At 30.3% G+C, this 15,105-nt stretch overlaps 1 protein-coding gene across 2 annotated transcripts in view; it reads right to left on the bottom strand.

Moving 5' to 3' along the window:
• Positions 1-15,105, bottom strand: part of LOC143080448 (leucine-rich repeat and coiled-coil domain-containing protein 1-like) — a 99,732-nt gene that overhangs the window by 26,224 nt on the left and 58,403 nt on the right. For both annotated transcript variants that reach the window (XM_076256301.1, XM_076256302.1), the window contains exons 11-15: positions 14,803-14,902; positions 11,451-11,569; positions 10,693-10,827; positions 7,941-8,080; positions 4,746-4,862 (exon numbers count right to left, since the gene is read on the bottom strand). In XM_076256301.1, the coding sequence (XP_076112416.1) occupies positions 4,746-4,862; positions 7,941-8,080; positions 10,693-10,827; positions 11,451-11,569; positions 14,803-14,902 (611 nt within the window). The remainder of the gene's footprint in view (positions 1-4,745; positions 4,863-7,940; positions 8,081-10,692; positions 10,828-11,450; positions 11,570-14,802; positions 14,903-15,105) is intronic.

Below are 15,105 nucleotides of genomic sequence, written 5' to 3' on the forward strand. Positions count from 1 at the left end.
AAACTATTTGAAGTACGTGAGCTTGTCATAAATAGTAAGATATAATCCAATGTTAAATAGCAAGAAACTGGTAGTTGCTTTCATGATATTGATAATTGTAACCAGATGCTCCGAAGGGCACAGCTTTATACGACCGCATAGGTTGAACCCTGAACGGTTGGGGCAAGTATGGACACAACATTCAAGCTGGATTCAGCTCTAAATTTGGATTGTGATTAAATAGTTGACACAGCATAGGTTTTGGACACAGAATGAATGTGGTCTAATGAACTTAAAATAATTTTTTTGTCTTTGAGCAATCACTATGCTGTTGAATATTAATCCTCACAAAAAAATGTTTGAAGAAATTTTCTTTTTATTTATGAAATCTGAAATGAGAAAAATTAACCCCCCCCCCCCCCCCCAACCATTTTTTTTTCCACATCCCCCTTTCCCTTTTTTCAAAACTGATCTCAATTCAAATTTCTAATGGAGTTTGCAACAATAACTACTCATTTAAATACATCATAAATACATTGTGCATTGTATAAAACAATGATTTAAGTTGATTCAACTACTATTCTGAACAAAGAAAGATAACTCCACTCAATTGAAAATTTCTTGCTATTGCACAATATTGTGCAATTAGATATTTCTTGCTATTGCGCAATACTGTGCAATTGAAAATATTTGCTATTGCACAATACTGTGCAATTGAAGATTTCTTGCTATTGTACAATACTGTGCAATTGAACATTTTTTGCTATTGCACAATACTGTGCAATTGAAGATTTCTTGCTATTGCTGAATACTGTGCAATTGAAAATTTCTTGCTATTGCACAATACTTAATATAATAATTTTGGATCCTGATTTGAACCAACTTGAAAACTGGGCCCATAATCAAAAATCTAAGTACATGATTAAATTCAGCATATCAAAAAAGCCAAAGAATTCAATTTTTATTAAAATCAAACCTAGTTTAATTTTGGACCCTTTGGTATTTAATGTAGACCAATTTGAAAACGGGACTAAAAATTAAGAATCTACATACACAGTTAGATTTGGCATATCAAAGAACCCCAATTATTCAATTTTTGATGAAATCAAACAAAGTTTAATTTTGGACCCCGATTTGGACCAACTTGAAAACTGGGCCAATAATCAAAAATCTAAGTACATTTTTAGATTCAGCATATCAAAGAACCCCAAGGATTCAATTTTTGTTAAAATCAAACTAAGTTTAATTTTGGACCCTTTGGACCTTAATGTAGACCAATTGGAAAACGGGACCAAAAATTAAGAATCTACATACACAGTTAGATCCGGCATATCAAAGAACCCCAATTATTCAATTTTTGATGAAATCAAACAAAGTTCAATTTTGGACCCTTTGGGCCCCTTATTCCTAAAAACCTGTTGGGACCAAAACTCCCAAAATCAAACCCAACCTTCCTTTTATGGTCATAAACCTTGTGTTTAAATTTCATAGATTTCTATTCACTTATACTAAAGTTATGGTGCGAAAACCAAGAATAATGCTTATTTGGGCCCTTTTTTGGCCCCTAATTCCTAAACTGTTTGAACTAAAACTCCCAAAATCAATCCCAATCTTCCTTTTGTGGTCATAAACCTTGTGTCAAAATTTCATAGATTTCTATTTACTTAAACTAAAGTTATAGTGCGAAAACCAAGAAAATGCTTATTTGGGCCCTTTTTGGCCCCTAATTCCTAAAATTTTGGGACCAAAACTCCCAAAATCAATCCCAACCTTCCTTTTGTGGTTATAAACCTTGTGTTAAAATTTCATAGATTTCTATTCACTTTTACTAAAGTTAGAGTGCGAAAACTAAAAGTATTCGGACGACGACGACGCAAGACGACGCAGGACGACGACGCCAACGTGATAGCAATATACGACGAAAAATTAAAATTTTTGCGGTCGTATAAAAATGATCAATGTAATCCTGAACAATATTTATCAAACATTGTACATACACTTATAAGAGAACCTAGTAGAAAAGACAATAATACTTTTTGACTGTTATTAGAACAATGTAAAAACATTATATGTGCTTGTTAATCTTAGAATGATGATTGATGTTTGCTCAATGTTCAATGTTCAGTGGCAAATATTTCATACATATCTCAGATTGTATAATACTTAATTTTACATTCTGAACTTGTAGTCAGTATGATCTAGTAGTGATAGTGCGAGTTAGGCATCTGTGTACTAAGGACACATTCTTACTTAAAATCTTTAATTTACAACATAGCAGTATGTATAAAGTAATTTCCATCTACACTATGGTCAGGTTTCAAGCTGACCAATCATTACCTTTTAGGATTTCAGTGACAGAATAGTTTTACTGATCAAGAGATAAAATCTCTCAATTTTTTTGTATTTAACTAATAAATGGACAAATATTTGTTTTTTGCAGTGACCATGAAGGTCAAAGATTTAAAAATTGAGAATATCTGTCAAACCTTAGCGGAATCCACGGAACATAGATTGAAGCTTATTCTTACAAGAGATAGCATGACATGCAATATTCAGATTTTTTTCTTTTTCATTTTTCTGTACTTTATTAGGTCTTTCCACTTTTCTGTGGACCTATTGTTTTTCTTCTGATTATTATTATTATTATTTTTTTTTTTCTTCTTCCGCCACTTTTTTCTGATGGTGCTAAGCAGCTTTTTTGTTTCGCAAGATGCGCTTTGATTTTTTTGCATATGATATCGAACAGTTATTACCGTTTTCAAAACTGACCCTGTTAAGCCAAACATATGTTATTGTAAGAGTTATTAAATTATTTTACCAATTTGCTCGTTATATCTTCAGGATCTTTAAAATAATTTTGACCGAAGCAGTCCAGAGACTATATGTTGGAGTTATTTCCCCTTTTGAAATATTAAGAAGAAAAATTTAGTTCCTAGGGTCTTTTGATTTGAGATCCTTGGTAAAAAAAAAAGAAGGGTCAAGGTCAAAGGTCAAGTTCATTTCTAAATTTGGATTTTAGCTTATTTTCACCACTTTTCAAACACAATTTAAGATATCTTCAACATAATTTTTGCTTAATTGTTAGTTGCAACATGTCGTAACACATACATATTGGTTTAAAGGGTGCTCTTACATTACATAAGAGTTTTCTCCCCTCTTTATTTAAAAATTTGTAAGGGTTCCGCGGAACCCAGTGTCTCGCCTACTTTTGCTGTTAATCACACACTCATAAAAAATGATGAAAAAAATCAATAAAATTATTCCTCTCGATACTATCTTTTGATTGTGAGAAGCTTCTGTCCAAGTTTGGTAAAAATCCAGGCTAGTTTAAGAATCTTAAAAATGTTTTAAATACTTTAACTGCAGACTGTATGTAATGTTAACTGGAAGAAAAATTTAAATAAGTCCATTTATAAGTAAAATACGGGAAAAATGGAATTTTATTTTTACAAAATTTACTTCTGGATACTATCTCCTGATCATAAACAAGCTTCTGGCCAAGTTTCTTACAATTCCAGGATAGTTTAAGAAAGTTATTAAAATTTTAAAAACTTTAACCACAGAGTGAATGTAATGTTTCCTGGCAGAAAAAACTAAGTCCATTTATAAGTAAAATAAGGGAAAAATGGAATTTTATTTTTACAAAATTTACTTCTGGATACTATCTTATGAACATAAACAAGCTTCTGTCCAAGTTTCGTACAATTCAAGGATAGTTTAAGAAAGTTATTAAAATTTCAAAAACTTTAACCACAGAGTGAATATTTGTGGACGCCGCCGACGACGACGACGCCGACGCCGACGGAATGTAGGATCGCTATGTCTCGCTTTTTCGACTAAAGTCGAAGGCTCGACAAAAATATGCATATTATGGTATAACTCATGAACAAAATATAATTAAGATCTAGGGTCTTTTGATTTGAGGTCCTTGGTTAATGACATTGAAATTGAGCTCAAGGTCATAGGTTAAATTGACATTCTAGATTTTGACCTTTGCTTTTACCTTATATGTATACATGATAAAGCAATGGGACTTTTTACATTTAGTGGAAAGCCATATAACCTTGAAAAAGGAACCGGAAATGACCCTGTATAAACCGGAAGTAACTATGTTTTTGTACTTTTTGAATGTAAAAGTATATAGAACCATATATTTTGGGAATCAATGTCATTTAAACAGTTAAATAATACCGGAAGTAACAAATTATCTCCCTTATTTAAAAAATATTGTATAGAAACCATGATTTTTTTAATCAGTGTACTAATAGTTATCATTTGACCCTGTTAATGACATTTTATACCGAATTTTTACTATTTTCATATAAAAATACTTGTTTTTTTTTTTTTGCAGAAAGACCTTCAATTGTTCTCTAAACAATTGGTTTGTAATTGATAAATGATATTGTTTTGGCCAATCAACATTACTCTTTTGCGCTAACAGCACACTCATAGTACAAATGCTTTCATCATCCTAACTATGCATGAAATATTTCTTGCTGAACATAATGCAAAAAATCTTTTTTATCAGGCTAAAATTAATGGGAAAAGATTTAATTTCCTTCAATGGCGAGACCGTCTTATGTTGTTACATATTGCACAGGAAATAAGAAGACATTATTTTCTATAGAAAGATATTCCTCACATCATTGGTAGACAGAAGACAGACAGATTACTTATAAACGGAAAGAACTCATACAACAGAACTCCTACATAAATGTAGCAAAAATCAAATGGTATTCATTCATTGATAAATATTATTTACTCACTTTTCTTGTTGATTTTTCAGTTCACGAATAAAATCTTTGTTGGACTTTTTGACCTCTATATCTATATGTTCTTTTAATTCTTGACTGTCAGGAGAAAAATGCTTCTTCAGTTCTTCTCTGAAATAGAGATAAGATAAGCATATTGTTAAGCATATATATTAAAAGGGAGAGTGTGGTAGTTTTTCTTAGAAGGGAACATGGTAGTATTTATTACTTCAATGTGTATGAGATAACCTTCTAAAGGTTTAATAAACTGTTGACACAGATATATGTCTTAGCTATACCTGTCATTTATACAAAACAATCAGTCATAAAACAATGAAAGAAAGGTGTAGGGCCAAAAAATATCTATGAAAATAAAATTTGTTTGCCTCAGGAAGGCATATGTTTCATGATCAGAAATTTAAACAAGATTTTCCACTAAAAGAAGAAATTAGTATGTGCCATGAATAAAAACTTGTACGGTACTCATTTACATTTCACTTAATATTCCGAAAGTAGAAATGTTGTAAAGTACTTGCATCAAACCAACAAAGAACATAATCTAAGATTAATTTACGATTATTTAATAAGATTTCAGATCCATTACTGGAACTTGATGCTGATGACTCAGAAATTATTTTCTTTTAGATAATATTCAAAAGTCAAATTATTCTCAGTGAAATTAAATGCTAAATAACCGAACAACTTTTGATACTTAATCATATTAGTTGTCATTATTCAGTGAAAACTTGAGAAAATCACGTAAATGTCAGGTGTAATAAGATACCATAGTTATCTTTATATAATACCCATAATTCCCTTGTTCTTTTAAAACTTAAAGCAACTTAAAATGAGAAATTTACAATGTTATTTTTCATTAACAGAAACAGATGAAAACGTCTCCCACACCATTTTCTCTATAAGTAGGAGGCTGACAATTTTATTTACATTTTTTTATGTCAAAATTTATTTTCAGTTAAAGCTAAAAGATAACAGCCTCTGAAATCAAATAAAGAGTTTTTTAACTTCAAAAATGGTATAGATTAAATTGCAAGAAAAAATCAACATCTAGTATTACACATTAAAATGCCCTTAATGAGACTATATCTTAGGCCACATTTCAAACCTTAAATAAAAGTGTATAAGAACATTAATCGCTAAAGATGATAATCCTATCAAATAATTATACAATCAAGTAAATTGAACTTATACATCAAGTTTTAATCGACGGAATGAATGTTCTGTATTCAATAAATCACTTGAAGATCAATTCAAACTTTCAGAGTAATCCTCATTCCTGGAATTAAAGAAATTATCATGTAAACTGTTAAACAAATATACAGGGCATGAAGTAAAGTTAGTAAACACTTTACCATAAATGAGTTGAGAGAAATGTCATTAAATCAGCACATTACACTAATAAGTTCAAGTCAGGTCAAGATTCAAATGTTTTAAATGAATGATTGCTATGATTTAATTTCAAGAATTAAATTCAATTCAATATATTTCTTGAGTAAAAAAGATTTTTTAATAACCCTGGTTAAGTATATTCATGAACCACAAGATCATTTGTTAAAAAAAACCCAAATTCCCAATATTGGTTGTCTTCTTGGCAGAATGTTTCGAAAATCACATAATAATTAGTTTTTCTTGAATCTTTGAAAATTTCTTCCATGTAAAAAATGAATACATAGTAATCAATTTTGAGGTTCAAATTTTATAATTCTTCTAAATTCTTGTTCACAACTTTTGATTTTGTGGATACATGTATAAAATTTACAATGAAAAAATGATTGATTGATTGTTAAGGGTTTAATGCCACTTTTAATACTATTGTGATATTTCATGGCAGTCAGTTCTTATTGGTTAAGGAAGCCACAGTACCAAGAGAGAAACACTGACCCTCGGTCAATGAGAAAATGAAGTAATAAACTGTGAGAATATGGCTTTTGGCTCAAATGAAATATATTTTTGGCACACACAAAATACAAATTGCAACAAAAGCAAAGCATTTAGCAAATGTATTGCTATTTACTGAAAACAAAGATGGCAACTTGGAATTTTTATTAGTTGAATATCGTCTTTTATTAAGTTTTCATAAAGTTACATAACCATTATAAAATCTTATCTCTGGACCCTCATTTATGAAAATAATGTAATTCTAATCATACTCAAACCATGTTGAGAGCTCAAGCTTAAACAAGGACATAAATGAATAGATATATTATCCAATGTACAGAGCTAATGTACTAAAAATCAACAGAATTCTATCCTTAATTGCACCACGGATTGTGTAATGAAATTATATAGAAGAAAATACTTACTCTCTATGCCATCCCATTTATAACTTCACTTTACATTAGGATTTATAGGATAGAATTTAACTGATCTCCACAGATACATTGATATTTATTATATAGTCATCAAAAACTTAACTAATCTAATCATTATCAAACCTACAAATTTATCAACATGGCATTCTCCTCAATGAATAAGGAAAGTTGGTTTCTGGGGTAATTAATTGCTGAAATTAGAATCAGAAATAAACTTGTCTATTGAAATAGGAAGTGATATTGAAAGATCACGTTTTCCATGATGCAAATTAAGTAAAATTTCTATCATCTGAATGTAATTTTAAATTTGTGCCATAAAATATTAGGTATGAATAAAATGAAACAAAAAATTGACTTTTTTAAACTGGAAGATGTTCTTCCTTAAATGCACTTAAAATACCATTTTATAAAATGTCAAGCCAGCAAGGCTAAAAATGCAGGAAACCATGATCTAAATGATTTACACTGGGTTCAACAAACCTAAGTAGAAAGTTCGATAAATCATCACTGATATTCCACTATGAATACCTTAACTTAGCAAAACCTTAACAAAATCATTCAAGTATGAACTATAGGTTATTGTGACCCAATTATTGCATTACACTAATGGTAAACATGTATCTCCTTGGCATCACAGTGATTTACAGGTAAAACAACAGATTTTTTAAACAATTCAATAATCAAATATTGGTCAAAGTGAAAGATTCAAATGCATTTTTTATAGATTTTGAAAAGTTGATCATTGAACAACACAAAAGAGGTCAAGGGAAGTGAATGCTCTTCATTCCTATTTTGTGTCTTATAATGTGATGGCATCTTCACTATACTATATGATATGATTATATGGAGAGACTAGAGGATTCAAGAAGAGGTATATTACCTATGCTGTTGCTCTCTATTTGCTAAGAGGTCCTGTAGCTGATGTATCTGTGATTTCTGTTTATCCACCATACTACGTAACAATTCTGTCTCTCTTTGTAGAGCTGCAGATTTCATGTTAGCTTCATTTATCTTCTTTTGCTGAAAAAATAAAGTGCAAGTCTGTTTAACATTCACATCCCTCCAAAAATATTAACCAAGCTGAAGACAACTACAATGGCTTATGTATGCTCGGTATGCCCCCAATGTGTTGTTGTGTTGTGGTATTCTTGTCTTTTATTTTACTTACATGGTCTATGTGTTGTTGTGTTGTGGTATTCTTGTCATTTATTTTACTTACATGGTCTATATATATGACATTTTGCTTTGCATTTGTTTGTTTTTATAGTGATTAAGATTATAACACAATGTTGATTTCTGTAACCCTACTTTGACAATTTTACCTATTATGTCTGTTTGTTTTATTTACATGTTGTTGTCAATTTAATGAAATTATATACAACTGTCATACAAGTGAGAGTTTTCAATAGCTATAAAACCATTTTCTGTTAGTTACTCGCCGTGATATAGCCTTTTTGTGCTAATGCGGCGTATGCAACCAACAATCAATCAATCTGTACCAAGTTAGGACTATAACAATTGTTTTTTAATCGTTAGATGTGTTAGAGCTTTTGATTTTGCAATTAATAACAGACTTTCCTATTTGAATTTTCCTTGGAGTATTTTTGTTGTTTTACTTTTCATAAAAATCTGCATAGGAACTTGAACTAATTTAACTCAAAACATCTGAAAATCAGACAAACAACTTTTTTACAAATTTAAAAGTCATTACTTTTAAAAAGGACTGGAAGAGGAAATCAGCACAAACCTATTAAGCATAATCAGATTTTCAGACGATCGTGGTTCAGACTGCAATACATGAATATTGACAACTGAAAAGGATCTTAGCATTTAAATTTTTATACCAACTTATTGTCCGAAAACAAATTTATCTCAATAGTCTGTGTATATGAATAAACTAATTATCTCTGCTAAGGCCATTTGTCATGGAAAACTTATAACTCAACAAATGAAACCAGATTTAAGCTTGAATTGCTATACAAACAAATTTCAAAAATGTGAAGTTGAAATTACAATCTGTAGGAAAACTATTATTTTTATTTGATTTTTGAAGATTTAAATGATAAATTAAAGAACAGTACCTAAAATCCTCTACTTGTACTTTACTCATCATTAAAAAATAATGTTACTCTGAATATCTTGACTGAAACCTATTTACACTTATATTTTGAAAGACTATTTCTTTTGGAATTGGTGAAGATTTCATTTCAAATGTAGTAAAACAAAAATTTTCTAGATGTTATTGATGTGTTCACTTGGTTTCTGAATCGCAAGAGGGCACAGGCTAGAAATTTCTTCTTTAAGGACTTGCCTTAAATAAAACTAAAAGTTCTTGAAGTGAATGCTTTACTTTACATGTAGGTATCACAAAACTTTTCTTTGTTAATCATGGATGCACCCAAGGTAAAGGTCAGACACTCTTATGCAAGGACATGTTCACCTTCCAATCATTCTATAAACCAAATGGACGTAACCTACTTCTACAGTTGCTGAGAAACTGACCTTTATATGAGCACTTATTAATGAAAATCTGGTATCATAGACCTTGACAGAAATAAATTTACCTCCTACTACAGGTATATAACAGAAACCAATCAAGGTTTTTATGACCATGACCTATTTTTTTGAATGCTTATACTATAATCATATATTTGGTCAATTATATCTTGATTAATAAATAAAGTCATCATAGATACCTTAATTGAAATTTTGTACCACTGACATTCATTTCACCAACATGACTTTTCAGTGAAGCTTGATTCAAAAAAATTTCATATTTCAAAGGTCAAATAAATTAGGAAGTTGAATATAATTAGAACTCAAGTCATTATAGGATTAAACACATTTTTTCTGGAGGTTAGTGATGTGTAAACTGGGGCGATTAATTAAGTCCGAAAGATTATTATGTAAAGTTTGTGAGTAAGGGACGCAGTTGACACACCAATAAACTCTAGTAAATATCTGTTTAATCCTATTAATTCTGAACTCAAATATTTGTTATTTTTAATTAACAATTTTATGTACATTGGCTACTATTTATCAACAAATGCACAATTCAGTTGAATTGATATTTTATAACTAAGGAGTAAGTCACCATATTGACTTTCTAAAATCAATTAATGCAATAGAATCTACAATGAAATAACAACTACCTCAAAAACTTCATTTTATTGAGATATTTTCAAATTTAAAGAGTTCAAGAATGGAATAATCTTCATTTTGAGAGTTTTCGTTTCTATGACGTCAAGATTTCCCATGAAGTTAATGTGCCAAGCCCATTCATGAAATATCAATTGATGATATTTTTTGTAAATTATAACATTTTCCAAGCTTAAAAGTATAATTTTTTTTATTAATCATAAGAAAAGAAACAGCAGTTTTATGTATTTGTTTTTTTTTTTCAAACTCAATTTGCTCAAACCCCTTGATCCAATGCATCTGTATCAGGCATTTTTTCAAAATCTCAATGAAGGTTAAAAAATAGTTTTAGCAACATGGTCTATAGAAATGTAAACCAAGAGAAAAATGATAATAAACCAATCAAATTTAAGTATCTCTAGAACGTAGATATGCAAATCATATGAGTTATAAATATACAAATTATGATGTCATTTTAAGTCCAACCTCTTTACCTCATGTGTTTGTTGTTGAAGTTTTTCCCGCTCCATTTTAGATGCTACTTCTTCCAAAGATTTCAAACTTTTCTTGTAGCTGTCTTCTGTTTCCTTGGCAACAGAAAGATGTTGTGTCATAGCCTTAACTTGTTCCTAAAAACATTTGCAAATTTTAGCTTCTTAATATAAAAATAAAGAGATGTGGGATTGCCAATGACACACTATCCATTTAAGTTGTTTTTGTATGAGGCTGTAGATATTTATTGTGAAGGCTTTCACTTAAAAAAGTCTACCATACAGATTACTATTACAGCATAAATCAATATTAGGTTACCAAAACTGGATGTGGTCACCATTTTGGCCTAAAAATATGAAGCATTACAAAATCAGATGACTTTAGCTTAAAGAAAATTGTTAACCATTTACAATTCCGTAAATTCACAAATTACTGTAAGGTTTTTATTAATGAGAATAATGGGACTGCGTGGGTATGACAATAATATAAGAATTCACATACTGATAAATGAAACATAGACCTTTATGCAGATTTTTGGAATAAATTAACTCACATTATTGTCCATTCTTGAATAATCGCAATAATTTCTGAATTTACAGAACTTCAATGTATATGGAGATTTTACAGTTGAAAGATAGCAAGTATTATCTACATTCAAAATCCTATTTCATCTCTTTATAAGATATTTCTAAACATTCACTATTTCTTGTTGACAACTTTACTATGTCCTGATGCCATACATATTGTAAATAATTCATACCTTGAGATTATCAACCTCGTCCTGAAGTCTCAGTTTAACTTCCCTTTCATTAGTAAGGTTTTGTTTTAACCTAGAAGTAGCTTCTATGGCAGTGTCTTTCAAGTTATCTCCATCTTTAACTAAAACAGAAAATAAAATTTAAACTGATTTTTAAACATTTTTTCTTATCACCATATCTAGGAAATTCACACCACTCGGACTATGGAACAATTTTGTTTTTACAAAACAAGAACACATGCCAGTACAAGAATCTTTAACAATTATGCACCAATTTTAAGCCCACATTTTGACTACTTATCTTTTTCATTAATGCTTGCTTCTGACAATACCCTAGCAAAGTACCATTGAGAAAATTATATTCTAAAATTGGTTGCACAAAAACCTATACATACACCAACTATTGTTTGGAAACAGATCAATTCAATTTTAATTGCACCTAAGCAATCGAAATATGCGTTAGATATTCAAATCAATATTGTTTCAGATGAATAGATTTCCAAAAAAATAAAACAGAGTTATAACTTCTTGGAGTTTTGTTGTTTATCTGCATTTTAATTGTTTTTTGTAGCAATATTACTGTTCCATTAGATAGTTTAATTTCATGCCTCTTCTTTATACATTTAAATGACATTTTTATCGATGATCTGCACATTTTGGACATGCTTAGTTGTGTGACTTTGAACTTTAACTTTGAACCAATGATATTTTATATCTAACTTGATTTTAAACACATCTGATATGTTTTATAATACCTCTCACAACAAGAGTGCTAACACTGAAATGTCTCGCATTCTTTACTAATCATTGATATTATGTTGATAGTCCTAAATATAAAGCTTTATTACAACTGTCACATAAACTTAACATTAACCAAGAAAACTAAAAAAAAAGTTGACCTATTGCTAATATAGTTTAAGAAAAACAGACCAAAACACAACAAGAGTGCACACCCTGAAATGTCTCGCCTTCTTTATCAATCAAAATTCATTGATATTATGTCCTAAATATAAAGCTTTTTTACAACTTAACATTAACCCTTTCGCCGATGAGTCCCGGTTTACCGGGATTCACGCTTCAGACAGCTGACGATGAGTCCCGTTTTACCGGGATCGGAATACCTCTTTTATATTTCCCGCTTATAACCATGCAAACATGAGTTATCTTTCTTTGATGAATACCCGGATGAAAGTGTAAACATGGCGCTTCCGTTTGTTGAAAACCGTGTCAAAATCAGAGGAAATTTACGGAATTTACGAGAATTTGAAATGAGGGAACATTTTTTTTGAAAGAATATGGAAGAATTGAAGTCAAACTAGAATACTTTTTTGACATAAAATGTCGTTTTATGTACAAAACACTTGGAATGGACATCGTTCAGTGTGAGGAATTTGTACAGCCTCGTAAATTTTTTCAAAATTTTGCCGTTTTGGGTTAAAAAATTACAATGTGGGGTCAAAGAGCAGAATTTTGAGAATTTCACCTAAATAATGCCGAAAATTTGAAAATTTGATTATTTTATGATGAAAAAATTATCAAAACATGAACAAAACTGTGAACATAGTGTTAGTGAATGAAATAAATACACAAATAACTACAAACAAGTTTTTATTGACATTTATTATGAAGATCTCCCACTTAAGTAATAGAAGCCAGGAAAGCCATCGTCTCAGAGTAGCTTCAGTCTGGGCAGCAATCGGTGAAAGGGTTAACCAAGAAAACTAAACATTGACCAATGAACAATGAAAATGAGGTCAATGTCAGATGAACCATGCCAGGCAGACATGTACAGCTAACAATTCTATCATACAACAACTTAAGTTCACCTATTGCTTATAGTTCAAGAAAGACAGACCAAAACACAAAAACTTAAAACTGAGTAATGAACCGTGAAAATGAGGTCAAGGTCAAATAAAACCTGCGGGACTGACATACAGATCATAAAATATTTCCATACATCAAATATAGTTGACCTATTGCATATAGTATAAGAAAAAAATCCGTAAGGGTTCAGCGGAACCCAGTGTCTCGCCTACTTTTGCTGTTAATCGCAGACTCAACAAAAATGAGGAAAAACCTCAATAAAAATTTCCCTCTCGATACTGTCTTTTGATTGAAAGAAGCTTCCAAGTTAGGTAAAAATCCAGGATAGTTTATGAATCTAATAAATGTTTAAAAACTTTAACTGCAGACTGTATGTAATGTTAACTGGAATAAAAACTAAGTCCATTTATAAGTAAAATACAGATACACGGGTACAAAATATTAACAAAATTTCTTTCTAAATACTAGCTTTTGATCATGAACAAGCTTCTGTCTAAGTTTGGTACAAATTAAAAATAGTATAAGAAAGTTATTAAATTTTAAAAAAATTTAACCACAGAGTGAATGTGCTGTTTCCTGGCAGAAAATCTAAGTCCATTTAAAAGTAAAATACGGAAAAAATGGATATATTTTCTTACAAAATTTACATCTGTATACTATCTTTTGATCATAAACAAGCTTCTGTCCAAGTTTGGTACAAACCCAGGATAGTTTAAGAAAGTTATTAAAATTTTAAAAACTTTAACAACTGAGTGAATGTAATGTTTCCCCGCAGTCCATTTATAAGTAAAATGCGGAAAAAACAGAATTATATTTTTACAAAATTTACTTCCAGCTGGATACTATTTTATGATCATAAACAAGCTTCTGTCAAAGTTTGGTAGTAATCCAATATAGTTTAAGAAATTTATGAAAATTTCAAAAACTGTAACCACAGAGTGAATATTTGTGGACGCTGCCACCATATCGCTTTTTTGACAAAGGTCGAAAGCTCGACAAAAACAGACCAAAATACAAAAACTTAACTATAACCACAGAACCATGAAAATGAGGTCAAGGTCAGAAGACACCTGCCAGTTTGACATGTACACCTTACAATCATTTCATACACCAAATATACTAGACCTATTGCTTATAGAATCTAAGATATGGACTTGACCACCAAAACTTAACTTTGTTCACAGATCCATGAAATGAGGACCTTGCAAGATACGCACATACCAAATATAGTTATCTTATTACCTATAATAAGAGAGAAATTAACATTACAAAAAATCTTAACTTTTTTTCAAGTTGTCACTGAACCATGAAAATGAGGTCAAGGACATGTGACTGACAGAAACTTCCTAACATGAGGCATCTATCTACAAAGTATGAAGCATCTAGGTCTTCCACCTTCTAAAATAAAAAGCTTTTAAGAAGTTAGCTAACGCTGCCACTGCTGCTGCCAGATCACTATCCCTATGTCTAGCTTTTAGCAACAAAAATGACAAATATACCCCACTTAGAATTATAAATAATAGCATTTTACCTTTGACCTGTAATTTTTTAATATGATCTACCAGTTTCATACTGGCTTGTTCTGATTTCCATCTTCTTTCTCTTTCTTCTTCTAATTCTTTCATTAAATTCTGTGAAAATATGAAGGAAAAAAAATTGGTTTCAAAATAAGATTTCACTAATTTCAGTATCAAATTATCAGTATACATTGTTGCATCTGATTTAAATTCCAAAATCAGGTAGGTCTTTTCCTGTTTTTTGGTGTTTTAAATAACATGGTTTCTATTTCACACAGTCAGTTTTTATTGATGGCGGAGGCTGAAGTTATCTGAAG

Source organism: Mytilus galloprovincialis, chromosome 6, assembly GCF_965363235.1.
Source record: "Mytilus galloprovincialis chromosome 6, xbMytGall1.hap1.1, whole genome shotgun sequence".
NCBI lineage: Eukaryota > Metazoa > Mollusca > Bivalvia > Mytilida > Mytilidae > Mytilus > Mytilus galloprovincialis.